The sequence below is a fragment of the Panulirus ornatus genome, chromosome 65, assembly GCF_036320965.1.
Source record: "Panulirus ornatus isolate Po-2019 chromosome 65, ASM3632096v1, whole genome shotgun sequence".
NCBI classification, from domain to species: Eukaryota; Metazoa; Arthropoda; class Malacostraca; order Decapoda; family Palinuridae; genus Panulirus; species Panulirus ornatus.
The window spans coordinates 4,568,907-4,586,949 of NC_092288.1; the positions used below are offsets into that span (position 1 = coordinate 4,568,907).

The 18,043-nt window shown below is 38.7% G+C and overlaps 2 protein-coding genes across 10 annotated transcripts in view; both read right to left on the reverse strand.

Moving 5' to 3' along the window:
- Positions 1 to 5,946, reverse strand: part of LOC139746480 (pyruvate kinase-like) — a 56,163-nt gene extending 50,217 nt beyond the window's left edge. For 3 of the 4 annotated variants that reach the window (XR_011712163.1, XR_011712162.1, XM_071657750.1), the window contains exon 1: positions 5,788 to 5,946. The gene's annotated coding sequence lies outside the window, so the exon portion shown is untranslated. Of the gene's footprint in view, positions 1 to 5,683 lie in introns of all 4 variants that reach the window. The other variant, XM_071657751.1, reaches the window with a different exon arrangement.
- A 6,193-nt stretch (positions 5,947 to 12,139) lies between these two features.
- LOC139746641 (protein fantom-like) overlaps positions 12,140 to 18,043 on the reverse strand; it is a 30,538-nt gene continuing 24,634 nt past the window's right edge. For all 6 annotated transcript variants that reach the window (XM_071658065.1, XM_071658060.1, XM_071658062.1 and 3 more), the window contains 4 exons: positions 17,880 to 18,014; positions 15,884 to 16,082; positions 13,691 to 13,832; positions 12,140 to 12,323 (listed from right to left, as the gene is read on the reverse strand). In XM_071658065.1, the coding sequence (XP_071514166.1) occupies positions 12,164 to 12,323; positions 13,691 to 13,832; positions 15,884 to 16,082; positions 17,880 to 18,014 (636 nt within the window). In that variant the 3' untranslated portion in view covers positions 12,140 to 12,163. The remainder of the gene's footprint in view (positions 12,324 to 13,690; positions 13,833 to 15,883; positions 16,083 to 17,879; positions 18,015 to 18,043) is intronic.

Genomic DNA, 18,043 nt, shown 5'->3' on the forward strand with positions numbered 1-18,043 from the left:
TGGAGAGAATGAGTGAGGAAAGATTGACCAAGAGGATATATGTGTCGGAGGTGGAGGGAACGAGGAGAAGAGGGAGACCAAATTGGAGGTGGAAAGATGGAGTGAAAAAGATTTTGTGTGATCAGGGCCTGAACATGCAGGAGGGTGAAAGGAGGGCAAGGAATAGAGTGAATTGGAGCGATGTGGTATACCGGGGTTGACGTGCTGTCAGTGGATTGAATCAAGGCATGTGAAGCGTCTGGGGTAAACCATGGAAAGCTGTGTAGGTATGTATATTTGCGTGTGTGGACGTATGTATATACATGTGTATGGGGGGGGGTTGGGCCATTTCTTTCGTCTGTTTCCTTGCGCTACCTCGCAAACGCGGGAGACAGCGACAAAGTATAAAAAAAAAAAAAAAAAAAAAATATATATATATATATATATATATATATATATATATATATATATATATATATATATATATATATTTTCTTTTTTGCTGTCTCCCGCGTTTGCGAGGTAGCGCAAGGAAACAGGCGAAAGAAATGGCCCAACCCACCCCCATACACATGCCTTGATTCAATCCACTGACAGCACGTCAACCCCGGTATACCACATCGCTCCAATTCACTCTATTCTTTGCCCTCCTTTCACCCTCATGCATGTTCAGGCCCCGATCACACAAAATCTTTTTCACTCCATCTTTCCACCTCCAATTTGGTCTCCCTCTTCTCCTCGTTCCCTCCACCTCCGACACATATATCCTCTTGATCAATCTTTCCTCACTCATTCTCTCCATGTGACCAAACCATTTCAAAACACCCTCTTCTCCTCTCTCAACCACGCTCTTTTTATTTCCACACATCTCTCTTACCCTTACGTTACTTACTCGATCAAACCACCTCACACCACACATTGTCCTCAAACATCTCATTTCCAGCACATCCATCCTCCTGCGCACAACTCTATCCATAGTCCACGCCTCGCAACCATACAACATTGTTGGAACCACTATTCCTTCAAACATACCCATTTTTGCTTTCCGAGATAATGTTCTCGACTTCCACACATTCTTCAAGGCTCCCAGAATTTTCGCCCCCTCCCCCACCTTATGATCCACTTCCGCTTCCATGGTTCCATCCGCTGCCAGATCCACTCCCGGATATCTAAAACACTTCACTTCCTCCAGTTTTTCTCCATTCAAACTCACCTCCCAATTGAATTGACCCTCAACCCTACTGTACCTAATAACCTTGCTCTTATTCACATTTACTCTTAACTTTCTTCTTTCACACACTTTACCAAACTCAGTCACCAGCTTCTGCAGTTTCTCACATGAATCAGCCACCAGCACTGTATCATCAGCGAACAACAACTGACTCACTTCCCAAGCTCTCTCATCCCCAACAGACTTCATACTTGCCCCTCTTTCCAAAACTCTTGCATTCACCTCCCTAACAACCCCATCCATAAACAAATTAAACAACCATGGAGACATCACACACCCCTGCCGCAAACCTACATTCACTGAGAACCAATCACTTTCCTCTCTTCCTACACGTACACATGCCTTACATCCTCGATAAAAACTTTTCACTGCTTCTAACAACTTGCCTCCCACACCATATATTCTTAATACCTTCCACAGAGCATCTCTATCAACTCTATCATATGCCTTCTCCAGATCCATAAATGCTACATACAAATCCATTTGCTTTTCTAAGTATTTCTCACATACATTCTTCAAAGCAAACACCTGATCCACACATCCTCTACCACTTCTGAAACCACACTGCTCTTCCCCAATCTGATGCTCTGTACATGCCTTCACCCTCTCAATCAATACCCTCCCATATAATTTGCCAGGAATACTCAACAAACTTATACCTCTGTAATTTGAGCACTCACTCTTATCCCCTTTGCCTTTGTACAATGGCACTATGCACGCATTCTGCCAATCCTCAGGCACCTCACCATGAGTCATACATAAATATATATATATATATATATATATATATATATATATATATATATATATATATATATATATATTTTTAATTTTCCAAAATAAGGAACAGAGAAGGGGGCCAGGTGAGGATATTCACTCAAAGGCCCAGTCCTCTGTTCTTAACGCTACCTTGCTAATGCGGGAAATGGCGAATAGTTTGAAAAAAAAAAATATATATATATATATATATATATATATACACATATTTTTTTTTTTTTGCCGCTGTCTCCCGCGTTTGCGAGGTAGCGCAAGGAAACAGACGAAGGAAATGGCCCAACCCACCCCCATACACATGCCTTGATTCAATCCACTGACAGCACGTCAACCCCGGTATACCACATCGCTCCAATTCACTCTATTCTTTGCCCTCCTTTCACCCTCCTGCATGTTCAGGCCCCGATCACACAAAATCTTTTTCACTCCATCTTTCCACCTCCAATATATATATATATATATATATATATATATATATATATATATATATATATATATATATTATCCCTGGGGATAGGGGATTAAGAATACTTCCCACGTATTCCCTGCGTGTCGTAGAAGGCGACTAAAAGGGGAGGGAGCGGGGGGGGGGTGGAAATCCTCCCCTCTCGTTTTATTTCTTTTTTTAATTTTCCTAAAGAAGGAACACAGAAGGGGGCCAGTGAGGATATTCCCTCAAAGGCCCAGTCCTCTGTTCTTAATGCTACCTCGCTAAAAAGGGAAATGGCAAACAGTAAGAAAGAAAGATATATATATATATATATATATATATATATATATATATATATATATATATATATATATATATATATCATTCATTATACATAATCTCTGTTTCCTGCATCAGTGAGGTCGCACCAGGAAACAGATGAAGAATGGCCAATCCACTCATATACACTTGCATACATAATCATCCACATACGCACACAACATACATCTACGTATCAACATATACATACATATCCATGCACATATGCAAACATTACATACATACACATGTACATATTCATACTTGCTTACTTTCATCCATTCCTGTTGCTACTCAGCCCAACTGGAAAACAGCATCACTACCCTCTGCTTCAGTGAGGTAGCACCAAGAATACAGACAAAAAGGCCACACTCGTTCACAATAAGTCTCAAGCTGCCATGTGTAATGCACTGAAACCAGAGCTCCCTTTCCACATCCAAGCCTCACAGACCTTTCCATGGTTTACCCCAGACGCTTCACAACTGAAGGATTTAAACTGCTACTACTTGTGTGGGAGTAGGGAACACTAACAACCATTTTATGGAGCCCAAAAGAGAGAAATGACTCCGATTACTAATAAACTCACATTCGTAGGAAACGGGATCTCAATACATAAATTCCCATCAGGGTCACATTAACCAGCAGCTAACACTTTTACCAAACTTACATATGTAGACGTACATACACATGAATGTTGTGCAATGAGTGCACACTATCACAGAACATCATGCCCTCCAACAGCAGGATTCGAAAAGCTACAATTTGTGTGAGAGCTGTGGAAACTAACAATTAGGCTATAAGGCTCATACCTCAGAAATGACTGAGTACAAGCATTGGGTTCCCTTCACAAAAGTCTGTGAGCACAGGGTCTCTGTGGGTGAATTCCCATAAGACTAACAGTGAATAATGGCTAACAGTTTTATGGAACTTACAGTCGCACAGAGGTATATGAAAATAAATATTTTGCAACAGATATGCACTTTCGTAGAACATAATGCCAAGTGACAGCATGATTCAAACACCTGTCTTGACACAAAGTGTATTCAGTCCCCACTAATGAAAAAGCTATTTCATTATCATGAGTTCTGTAGCCAATGTGTTAGCATTCCAGCTCCCACACTAATGATAAAGGTTTGGATCCTGCTGTCTGAGCACTGTGTTTCTTTGAAAGTCTGCACTTATTGCAATATAAATACATACATACATATATATATATATATATATATATATATATATATATATATATATATATATATATATATATATATATAATAATCATTCATGTGATGGTCTTGATTAGGGTATGTAGTTGCCTAATGCTATCCCTGTTAACATAAAAAAAGGGAAGAGAGAACTGAGAAAATGAGGATATCAGGATATATGAGACAGATATAGAAGTAGTTTGAAAAGATGGTGGATGAAGTTCTGGAAAAGCATGGCAAATACCACTTACCTGTAACCTAATCTTTAGATGTCTTGTGAAATGAATTTTCACTCCCTCCTTATGATTTAGGTCAAAGGTAATCTTCACTGAACTAACACCACTAGCCCTTGATCTGCTCCTTACATGCCAAGAAAAACATCTTTACCCACATCTTCCCTACATCCTTATCTTCACCACATTTCTAAAACCAATGGCCTATGATCTGACCCATCAGTTCACATGCCATTTCCATTTTCTTCAATCACTACAACCTCACCTGCACAACACCTTGACACCAATGGGTTTCTCATAAAAATGCCTACCGCTGTAAAGAAAAACAAGGTAAAGAAGAAGCAAAAGGAAAACAGCAAATACAGTGTTTCCCTCCTATGTACTATGGAAGACTCTTTAAAGGGTGCATCATTTCTAGAAATCATGAGCAACCAACCTTGCCTAACTTCTCCAAGCAGCTAACATTCACCTTACTTCAACTATTGATCTAGCAACTTCAAGGCTTATAAAAGATGAAATACTTCTAGATATTAACAAAATCGATGAAAATGTCCCCTGACATCTGTCATCGGCTTAATGTTCCATGGATTTAGAGAATGTGGTCTTATAGTCTGAACGTGATAAAGCAGGTGCAGTTCACATTCTTACCACCAGGTAGGAAAGAGCAAATGACATTATGTTTGTTGTTATATCCTGACTAAAACAATGAGAATTAAGATCAATCTCAGTTGCTAGGGGAAGTTAGGTGAGGTTTTCATTGATTACAATGGTTTCTTTGGAGAAGTGTTTCATCAACTATTTTCCTTAACCGTCATTATTTTACCTTAAGAGGAAAAAATGCGGCTGGCGAGTAAATTTCTGTAATTTTACTGTTCACACCCAACAAAAGTTACGAATTTTGTTATATGTAATCAACAGATCTTTAGAATCTGATATATACATCACTTAGATCTCATATGATTATTAAGGGGGATATCAAACTTAAAAATATATTTCGTAACTTTTGTGGGACGTAAAATGTAAAAAATGCACATTTATTATTAAAGAACAACACATTACATCAATAATTTTTTTTCCTGAAGAACTTACGTATGCAGACATTCAATATATGACAATAAACGGCACAAAAGAAAATTTTCCAGTTTACGCCCCTCGGTACTTACGAAATTGTCATATGCAATCTATATATCTATCTTAAGAAGCTCTCTGATATATATCACTTGGCTCGCAGAGGATTCGGGGAAATATTTCATTTACATTGTTATTTCGCAACTTCTGTGGATCACAGGCAATAAAAGTTCCCGCTTTCAGTTTCATGATAATTCTATGAAAATTAAAACATAAAATGGCCAGCCACTTGTAATAATTTGTAATCCAGCCTACGTATTGTAAAGGCTGTACGTGCTTGCCTTCACACTTACCTCACAAGCCGGTATTCGTCATGACATTGTTTCCTAACACTGAGAAGCAGATGAACTCCTTAACGGGACTATGCGGATGATATCCTGTAAATTACCTTAGTTATTCCGGGTTTCCTTCAACTCTCAGCGGATGCTGCCTTGAATAGTAACCTGCAAAGGCAATCAATTAAAGGTAAAGGATGATATCAAGAGTTCTGACCTTGGAAGCTCTACGACTCGTGTGCAGGAAACACCTATATCTGTGTACTCCTGAGGCTGTCTTCTCACAGGATGACACTCAGGACAGAGCGAATGCCGGTCCCGACAGACACCTATGACGTAATGCGTGGAGTTTTGGCTTGGCTCTTAGCCAACAACGAATAAAAAAATGTATTTTATGGGTTATATTATAAAATCTATATATTTTGTATTTGATAATATAAATGTGTAGTTCTTGCTATCTTAAAATGAACATGACCCTACTTATTTCAATGATCTAACAACTCGAGGAATGTAATCGGATGAAGTGATCTTCAACATGGTTCAGGACACCGCCGCCAGTGGCAGAAACTGCCAAGGAGATGACACTCTTGGCGGCCAAATTAAATAGTACCCTCATGATAAGCAACTACTGGCAGTCATTCCCCCACTTCATATAATGGCGATATCCTTAAGTATCCATAGTAATTCTGCATCAAATATGAACAATCTTTGTTTTATTATTTTCCCTGTTACATCTCTATGACCTGTCACCTCACCATTAAATGTGTATTTCTTTGGGAGTATCTTCAAAATCGTCACCGGGTCCCAATTTCCTTGTGCTCCTGAAACACAAGAGTGAGTTTCTTGGGTTCAGTTTGGGTTTTCGGTAATTTCCAAGAACTACATCACTGGCAACCTGTTTAGGGCCTGGAGTTGATTCGAGATTTCGTGCCTAATAAATGCCGATTGCAAGATCTCCCGTAAATTTAGCTTTGCCGGTTCCGTATCACTGGGAAATCGATCACCGGTTCACAATTTTAGCAGACTCCGGCACCAGGAAAGCTGATTAACTCAAGATTTCACATGTGTTCAAGTCCTTAAATTTGATCCTATGATCTAACTTAGGGACCTAACCTTGTAATAATGTTCTAAGGTCATAACCTCTGAAATGAAAAGGGGAAGCATAGTCTGGACTATTGGTGTTTATTTAACAATATCATATATGTATTACTAAAAACACTACGAAGATAAGGGAATATGTGAGGTTAATGTAAAGATATGTGAAACTCCTCTAGATATCAATAGAACCAAAGGGGAAATCTCAAGTTTTCTAAAAGCAGTTATTTATCCTAAGTTTCAGTATTAACTTCAAGGTCACGCTGACTAAACTTCAACAAACTGGCGGCCGGTGTCACACCTTTGTACAAGCAATCCTTGTGAGTCATACCTATGGCTCCGGGCCCATAGTTTTCTATTTCAGCCTAACAATTGTGATATCACTACAAATCCTATATGTAACTTATTGAGAACACTGATGTTTTATTAGGAAACTGTATTGTAACTTTTGAGGTAACGTTTATCACACTCAACATTTGAGTATTTCATCAATGGTTTTTCCTTTATCATAATCTTGTTATTATACGTGAGGGAGTAGATTTACTTGATCCCGGTACCCAGTATTTCGGCACACGCCCTAATGCCGGTTCCGAAGCCTCTAGATCCTAGAAATTGGGAGCAAGTTCCATTTATGGGAAAAAAAATACTAAGAAAAGTTTGGATATGAAAGTATGGTATGAGTGAAAACTAGAAAAGCGAAACAGGGTTTATGTATGATGCAATTTTACCGTATATCATGAAATATGTCTGATTTTAATGGACTCCGCCGGATAAATTATCACACCGCGAGTAAAAAGTCATTTCCGCTGGGCTATACCAAAGAGGTGTACTGTCAGGGAACTGGTGCCAAGAAGTCCACCATTTGCTTGCTTCTGCTTGGCATGCAGCCTCAAGCTGTGGGAGCCCCGTTAAGATGGGTTATGTAATCAAAATCACAAAATGGCGAAGCTGCATCGCCGTCAGTATTAAAATAGGCGTATATTACAGCCCTAAAGGAGTCCATAATTTGCTTCCTCGTACTTGAAGTGCAGCCTCACACGATGGATAGTCATGGAGATATGTAATCAAAATCAATATAATGTCAGAAAAAACTGGAGGCACGCCTTATAATTAGGTCTTTCATTCTATCTTAAGCGTCTTCAGATGCTTATCGTGCTCCATTTTTTTTTTCTACCTAATATTCACAGGCTTTCAAAACTTTCCATAGCATAATCGATTAGCACAATAAGAATGGATCCAGCAATCAGGAAATGGACATGTTGTATATGTCCACAGATTTTAGGACCTTCACTTTATTGATGTTGTTTGTTGGTCTTTACGGCCATCGACCTATAAGGAAGATTACTTTATTGATGTTCTTTCCCCCTTTTTTGGGTGATGTAATGGGGGCGGGGGAATTCTTAAGGACAGAGGCAGGTCACCGTGACCTTGACCTTCCTTAAGCTTGCTCGTTAAGGTTCAAGTTCGTGTCATTCCAAGGATACATTAGACTGAAACATTCAGATACAAAAGCAACCAATTCTCTTCTGTTTCCAAGCGTCGTATTATTGTAAATAATGATAATCTGTTACTAAGAATGAATTCTCCGCAGAGCTCTGAGACAAATACCTAATCAGCAAGTGAGATTTTATTTTCCATTATCACAATATCGTTCATAGGACTTGGTCTACCCCATAACTGCGTGACCTTGTATCGTCCAGTTTATCGACCAGCAAGGATAACCAACTAATCAATAGCTGACGGGCGGACAAGCTTCAAGTCTTCTGGCTTAGAAGTTGCCACTTACAACAAAGTCTATCTAATGCTACATTTTTCTTGAAATAAGATATTTCTTTGGAGTTAAAAAAAATCTTCAAAACAAAGACCTTGTGTCCAAGGAGGGGACCTTTGAATGTTTTTTTTTTTTTTTCTTATACTTTGTCGCTGTCTCCCGCGTTTGCGAGGTAGCGCAAGGAAACAGACGAAAGAAATGGCCCAACCCCCCCCCCCCCCCCCCCCATACACATGTACATACACACGTCCACACACGCAAATATACATACCTACACAGCTTTCCATGGTTTACCCCAGACGCTTCACATGCCTTGCTTCAATCCACTGACAGCACGTCAACCCCTGTATACCACATCGCTCCAATTCACTCTATTCCTTGCCCTCCTTTCACCCTCCTGCATGTTCAGGCCCCGATCACACAAAATCTTTTTCACTCCATCTTTCCACCTCCAATTTGGTCTCCCTCTTCTCCTCGTTCCCTCCATCTCCGACACATATATCCTCTTGGTCAATCTCTCCTCACTCATTCTCTCCATGTGCCCAAACCATTTCAAAACACCCTCTTCTGCTCTCTCAACCACGCTCTTTTTATTTCCACACATCTCTCTTACCCTTACGTTACTTACTCGATCAAACCACCTCACACCACACATTGTCCTCAAACATCTCATTTCCAGCACATCCATCCTCCTGCGCACATCTCTATCCATAGCCCACGCCTCGCAACCATACAACATTGTTGGAACCACTATTCCCTCAAACATACCCATTTTTGCTTTCCGAGATAATGTTCTCGACTTCCACACATTTTTCAAGGCTCCCAGAATTTTCGCCCCCTCCCCCACCCTATGATCCACTTCCGCTTCCATGGTTCCATCCGCTGACAGATCCACTCCCAGATATCTAAAACACTTCACTTCCTCCAGTTTTTCTCCATTCAAACTCACCTCCCAATTGACTTGACCCTCACCCCTACTGTACCTAATAACCTTGCTCTTATTCACATTTACTCTCAACTTTCTTCTTCCACACACTTTACCAAACTCAGTCACCAGCTTCTGCAGTTTCTCACATGAATCAGCCACCAGCGCTGTATCATCAGCGAACAACAACTGACTCACTTCCCAAGCTCTCTCATCCCCAACAGACTTCATACTTGCCCCTCTTTCCAGGACTCTTGCATTTACCTCCCTTACAACCCCATCCATAAACAAATTAAACAACCATGGAGACATCACACACCCCTGCCGCAAACCTACATTCACTGAGAACCAATCACTTTCCTCTCTTCCTACACGTACACATGCCTTACATCCTCGATAAAAACTTTTCACTGCTTCTAACAACTTGCCTCCCACACCATATATTCTTAATACCTTCCACAGAGCATCTCTATCAACTCTATCATATGCCTTCTCCAGATCCATAAATGCTACATACAAATCCATTTGCTTTTCTAAGTATTTCTCACATACATTCTTCAAAGCAAACACCTGATCCACACATCCTCTACCACTTCTGAAACCGCACTGCTCTTCCCCAATCTGATGCTCTGTACATGCCTTCACCCTCTCAATCAATACCCTCCCATATAATTTACCAGGAATACTCAACAAACTTATACCTCTGTAATTTGAGCACTCACTCTTATCCCCTTTGCCTTTGTACAATGGCACTATGCACGCATTCCGCCAATCCTCAGGCACCTCACCATGAGTCATACATACATTAAATAACCTTACCAACCAGTCAACAATACAGTCACCCCCTTTCTTAATAAATTCCACTGCAATACCATCCAAACCTGCTGCCTTGCCGGCTTTCATCTTCCGCAAAGCTTTTACTACCTCTTCTCTGTTTACCAAATCATTTTCCCTAACCCTCTCACTTTGCACACCACCTCGACCAAAACACCCTATATCTGCCACTCTGTCATCAGACACATTCAACAAACCTTCAAAATACTCATTCCATCTCCTTCTCACATCACCGCTACTTGTTATCACCTCCCCATTTACGCCCTTCACTGAAGTTCCCATTTGCTCCCTTGTCTTACGCACCCTATTTACCTCCTTCCAGAACATCTTTTTATTCTCCCTAAAATTTAATGATAGTCTCTCACCCCAACTCTCATTTGCCCTTTTTTTCACCTCTTGCACCTTTCTCTTGACCTCCTGTCTCTTTCTTTTATACTTCTCCCACTCAATTGCATTTTTTCCCTGCAAAAATCGTCCAAATGCCTCTCTCTTCTCTTTCACTAATACTCTTACTTCTTCATCCCACCACTCACTACCCTTTCTAAACAGCCCACCTCCCACTCTTCTCATGCCACAAGCATCTTTTGCGCAATCCATCACTGATTCCCTAAATACATCCCATTCCTCCCCCACTCCCCTTACTTCCATTGTTCTCACCTTTTTCCATTCTGTACACAGTCTCTCCTGGTACTTCCCCACACAGGTCTCCTTCCCAAGCTCACTTACTCTCACCACCTTCTTCACCCCAACATTCACTCCTCTTTTCTGAAAACCCATACTAATCTTCACCTTAGCCTCCACAAGATAATGATCAGACATCCCTCCAGTTGCACCTCTCAGCACATTAACATCCAAAAGTCTCTCTTTCGCACGCCTGTCAATTAACACGTAATCCAATAACGCTCTCTGGCCATCTCTCCTACTTACATAAGTATACTTATGTATATCTCGCTTTTTAAACCAGGTATTCCTTTGAATGTGTTATGAATTAATTTCATCCATTGATTACACGGGTTGTTTTAAGCACAATAAACTGCCCACCGAAAACAACACATTTTGAAAGAACACCGTAGTTATCTGAATATCTATAATGTAAGGACCCGTCCCTTTGAACACTGCCTTTCCCATACATAATTTCGCTTTTGCAAGTAATTCAGCATTTTGAAGACCACATCTTATAGATTCTGGTTCGAAGTTCACTGTTTTTTCGTAATCTTTCTTACAAATGGGCAAAACGTTTACTGTCATCCACTTCACTGATTCTTGTCCTTCTTCCATCGATTTATTTCATTTCAACACTGTTAAAAGCACCAGCACACTTAATGAGATATTTCAGCGTCTCTATGTTGATGAAGTTCATTTAGTAAATTATGACCTAATCATATTAATGATTGCCATACTCTACTCGCCACATGATCACGATTAACATTTGACGTGATTACTTTTAGTGCATTACAGGGAGAGAGTTTGAACCTCATGTTCCCCATCTCTTAATGTTATATAACAGAGCACCCTTCTAGTATTAATGGGTTGCTGGCCATCTTTGCCCTCTTGGAAATAGCAAATCTTGTTCCATAGCATAAATTCTCAAAAAAATTGATGAATGCAATTGACTCACCCCATGTAAACAGGAAAGGTGTTCAGTATAATTGGCATATTGCATCTTGATGAAAGACTGGTTAGCCCCAGTCACATTTGGATATACAAGAATAAGTCTTTTTGTCCATCTTTTTCATTTTCTTTGGCCTCAAGAAGTCTGTGGTCTGAAACACATTCTCAGATCTCACATAACCCCTGGAGAAAATGCTGGAAAAAATTATATTGATTTTGGTTACAAAATTCTTGAGTACAAATTAAATGAGTTTCATCTGTAAAAAATTTTTGGCAAATTTCAGTACTTATGGCAAAGTATTAAGATTTTCCTGAAAGTTAATAAAAAACTGCTTACATCAACTAACTACATTTTATTCAGTTGGTAATATCCATATGCTTGAGAACTTCAACAATATGGAGAGTAACACGCAGAGTGCCCATCTGGCTTCCGCCATCAGCATTTTCTACCACTAAGTCTTCATCTTCTAGATCATGTCCTTTCTTCAGCATTTCATGAAGATCCACATATGCATACCTGATAGTCAAATAGACAAATTCAATATTCTATTAAGAAGAAAAATACTTTCTTTGACATAAAAATATAGCAAATAGGACTCATGTAGAATCATTAAGGGGATAGTTGTGTTGTTTATTGGTTAGATAAGATTTTCAATGTATGCTTGTCTCACAAAGAGGTGCCTAAAGGACGGGTAGAATGCTTGTGCAGCACCACTATATATAAAGGAAAGGGGAACAAAGATGAATATTCAAATTACAGAGGTATAAGTTTGTTGAGCGTATCTCGTAAGATGTATGGGAGAGAGCTGACTAAGAGGTTGGTGGCATGCTGAGAGTTCTAGACTGGGGAGGAACAACATGGTTTTAAGAGTGATAGAAGATATGGAGATCAGGTTTTTAATGTGAAGACCATGTCCAAGACATACTTGGAGAAACAGGAGCTGTATCTGGCAGTCATGGACCTGGAGAAAGCATACAATATGGATGATAAAGATACTCTGCAGAAGGTGTTGCAAATATATGTTGTGGAAAGAAAGCTGATAGAAGCAGTGAAGAGCTTTTATCAAGAGAGTAAGGCATGAATATGTAGAGAGGAAAGTGAGTGGTTCTAGGTGAAGGTGGGTCTGTAGCAGAGGTGTGTGATGTTAATATGGCTGTTTAATCTGTTTATGGATGGGATGGTGAGGGAGGTAAACACAATGTGAAAGGAGGGCATGAAGAGGGATATGTTTGAAGGTATAGTAATATGAAAAATGGGCTATAGATGGAAATATAAAGAAGAGGGAGAATGTGTATAAAGCAAAATATGTGAGTACAATATATGGTGGGACAAGGATTAATTAAGTAAAAAATAATAGGATAACAGAGAGGTGTGGTAATAAGAAGACGATGGTTGATAGAGTTGATGAAAGTGTGCAGATATGTTCTGGACATACAGAGAAAATGAGTGCTTTAAGTTATACTGGAGAGAGAAAGGTGAATGTTCCATCAATGGACTGAAACAGGGAATATGAGCAGCCAGGGGAAACCATGGAAAGGGTCTGTGGGGTCTGGTTGTGGACAGAGGGCTGTCGTGTACATTACACATGACAGCTAGAGATTGGATGTGAACAAAGGAGGCATTTTCTTTGTCTGTTCCTAGTACTACCACACTAACCTGGGAAACAATGAACAAGTAGGGAAAAATGAATATGAAAAGTTGAGTTATAAAGCAACATACATATTCAGAATCTATGGTCATAAAATATTTGTGGGCCTTAGTCATTACATCTTATATCAAAGGAAAATTCCACTTCTAGCTGGTGATAAAAGTCTTTTTAAGCCTCTCATTAATAACTATGACTCAGTTGGTATGAATGAGTCTGATTAGATGGTAGACCTAACCCTAAGTCCTGGCAGTCATGAGTATCTTGAAGTTCTTCTGGTGGTTCTGATGTCACTGTAAATTTGATGATGCCCCGATTTTTCATGAGGTCAACTAGAGCTTGCACACGTTCAGGATATTGCTTCTTGTCGATACTAAATTCTGAAAATAACAAGATTATAAGTATTACTACTGCAAGTTTAAATCAACTGCGTGACTACACTTTATTCTATGTGCAGTTGTAATTCTAGTATTTCTGTGGCATCAATAGTTTCAGACCTGCAAAAACACTGCAGAAATGAATCAAGTTTAATAATTCTGAAAGGTCAAAAATACTCCATGAAAATTTTTTATTTTGCAGTAGCAGATCCTAGATGGAATGCACGTTACATCAGTATCAACATATAGCTTCTTCCTATGTCATCATAATATCTTGCTTACTCTTTCATTGCAGCTGTTCTAATACCCACTGTACATTCTGTGTGCAAAATATTCTCCATTTTCTAAAAGACATAAATCCATAAGTTTATCATTACAGTTAACTAAAACATGGTTTTCTACATGAAATTATGCACATTCTAACCTGGTGAAGCGTTCTTCACGTGTGCTAAACACCCTTAATTTATACTGCTCCACTGTCAGGTGTATGAGGTACTTTAGGAGAACTGTCAGGCATAGGTAGTTGTATTTCTGGAAGTGTTTTTGTTACAAACAAAAATGGTTACTAAGGGCTTTCGTCATAAACATCTATAATCTTGTAAGAGTCACAGTTTCGCAAATTAGTTCATAATGTGATGGGTCAATGTATGGATATAATTCATTATACAGCATCTGGTAACAATGTGTGGAATCCCATTACAAGCACTAAGTGCTGTATATTTTGCCATAAGGCTGAAGTGGGCGATTTAAGGATTTTCATTTATATATCCCAGATGGGGTGAGCAAACAAAAGTGATGTATACCATCCAGCCACAATGAATGGGATAATATGTTTTGTTATACTAACATATATTATTTACCTTTACTAACTGCTGTAATAACAAAGAAAGAAGATCAGTTTTGACAAAGGAACATAAAGGTTTCATAACTTTCAAAAAACAGCACATCTGAAAACTCTACTTTTATTGATGAGATATAAAGACAACAGGGCACTGCAACCTAAAAGTAAGCAACAGTCCACAGGTTGTCATGTTTTCTTTTATATGTGGTGTAGGTCCTTAGTAATATCAACAAAGAAAACATTTCTTTCCCTATAAGGCTATCAAACTCTAAAATCTTTAGTGGTAGGGGGGGCACAAAACAACAAACCTTGCCAGCTTGTTTGGCCTAAGGGAAAACCACTTCCTCTCTTAATGGCCTTGCCTTGATTTGACAGCACACTAATCTGGATTCTACAGCAGGATAACTACACAAAAACTGCATAAGTATATTCAAGCAATCTGCAATTATTAAAAGTCTAAGCTTTCTGCATAATGAATTTAGTGAACCATAAGTTATGATACCAGTTTGAAGTGATCCAACCAAGTACAACAGGGTAGTTCAGCAATGATGATAATGTCTAATCTCTTACTAACTGAGTGACAATATGTGTGTTCCAGAATATAATCTATTCAATAGTATCTTTTATTTTCTTCTTTAATAGGTCAATCTGATTTATGTTAGCTTCACTATCATTACCATAAATGTTTAAATATGCTATAATCAGAGCAAAGCTACTATCCTTACCATATATGTTTCAATACACAATTACTACACCACGGCTGTATTCCAACCTTAAATGCTTTAACATGCTATAATTTCACCTCAGTCACTATAGCTAATTAGGAAAAATTTCACTGGCTTTACATTTTCCCACACTTTAAACCTCAATAATCTTTGATTCCCACTGAAACTCTAAACTTCAAAAAACTCACTATGTTTGTGGTATTCCTCCAATAATTTTGAATTTTCCACCAGAACTAGCTAAAGTCTTTTGTGATCTTCTATCAACTATCACTATCTGTAGATTTCTTTTGTTTCAAAAATGAATCACATTCAACTTCCTTGCTCTAGGATGTTGATCTACCATTAACTGCCCTGGCAAACAGATGTGGAGCTATTAGCACTACATGTCTCAAGGCCCTGTAATCAATAGGAAGACATGCTATCCTGTTCCAGATGATTGTTATATCAAAGTATTTCTTTATCCCTGAATGTCTAAATTTTTCACTCACCCTGGCCAAAGTTGAAATTTAAGCTACATCCTGGAGGAGGCTTTGGAAGTGACACAGGAGTCTCAAGCAGATCAGGTGGAAGGCCAAGAAACCCATGGTAATCCACAAAGAGGAATTCCACTAAAGGGTCTTGAATTACACTGCAGTCATTATGTAAAGTCAGACTACACACTTCAACGTAAATCTTTGACAATTTATCCTGTAATCAAGAAAACAGTACTATTTATGAAAAATGCACGCATTAAAGATAAAAATCTTACTTGCCTATGATTTGGTTAATACACTAAAATGCTATGTAAAACTTTTTTTTAAAGATAATGTTGTGTGGGTAGTGGTAATATGAACTTGAATTATGGGTGAAGGTGTGGCAGTGGGGTAAACCCTGTATTCTTAGATTGCAAGTCACAGAGACAGGAGATGGGAAAAAACAAAAATAAAGTTCAATGGCACTCTCCTTCCCACCTTCCCTTCACTTATATATGCTGCAGCAAATCACTGAATCTGTTTTTTGATGAACTGGCTAGAAAAAAAGTGCCAAATGACTGAAAGGTTGCAAATGTAACACTAATTTATAAAAAAAGATTACAGAAAATGCAACACAAACTATCAACCTGTCAGTTTTAGGTAAAACTATTAAAAACAATTAGGAATAAAGATGTACGATTCTTAAGAGATAAACTAATAACTTAAAATCAACATAGTTTCCATGACAAAAGATCAAGTTTAGTCATATACTATATATACAAGGGCTGCATACCTAGTGAGTGTGTATGTGGTCTTAGAATTACCCTTAACACCTTAATCCTTGTTTCCTGCATTAGCAAAGTAATGCCAGGAACAAACATAGAAAGGATGCATTTGCTCACATCCATTCTCTAGCTGTCATTTGCAATGCATCAAAACCACAGCCTTCTATCCACAACCAGGCTTCATAGACCTTTCCATGGTTTCCCCTCTGGCCACTTTACATGCTCTGCTTTAGTCAACCCCTCTGAACAACAATTCGAATTCACTCTATTCTATGCATACCCTTCATCCTCCTGCATGCTTAGTCCCCTGTCACTCAAAATTTTTTCACTCCATCCTTCCATCTCCAATTTAGTCTCCTTCTTTTTCCCTCCACTTCTGACATATATATTCTCTATGTCAACCTCTTTTCACTCATTCTCTCTATATGTCTAAACCATTTTAGCACATCCTCTTTAATTCTCACAACCACACCTTTCTCTTACCCTTTTATTACTTACTTGATCAAACCATCTCACACCACATACTGCCTTCAAACATTAATTTCCAACATATCCACCCTCCTCCACTCATCATCATCTATAGTCCATGCTTTGTATCCATAAAACATTAGTGAGACTACTATGCCTTCGAACATACCCATTTTTGCTCTCCCAGGGAACATTTTATATTGTCAGCTGCCTTTTAACCATTTACTCTGACCTCATATAGATTAATCTACGATCTGTGCTCTCACATCGACTTTCGAATTTAAGCTGATCTACGGTTGTGGCACGAGATCCATAAGGCCTCCTTATACATTTATTACATATGAGTTTTTCAGTTACCCTTCAGCCATGGGATGGAGAAGATGTAATATTAGACTGCTTAGTTCAGATGATACTGGTATTTGCTACAGAGTGATGATGGATCTAACAATCCACATGATAATCTGCTTGATGATAAAATTTACTTGATTATGATAAAAGGTACCAAGCACCAGGCTGTTTAGTGCATACAGATATATCAGATATACACTTCCACCAAAAATTTTTCTTTCCCCTGGGGAAAGTTGGGGCCTCTTTCAATTATTTTTCTGATGTCTTATTCTTGTATAATTTTCTTTCATTTCACATGGGAAAAAAATAGTTTTTCCCATTAATTTAAAAACATCAATCTAAAAAAAAATCAATGGGTACATAGTGAATAAGCAATAATACTATCTTCAAGAGGAAGGTAAAGGTCAAATGACGATACATAAAAAACCTACCCTGTATGTCTCAGAAACAATGGCTACAACTTCATCAGAATCACTAGTAATGCTAGCTTTAGATGAAGAGCGTTGATCATCTGGCCCTTGACTTCTGCTTCCATTCAGGCTATGGCTGCTGGTAAACTGCAGCTTCTGTAATGTCAAGTCATGAACCATAAACC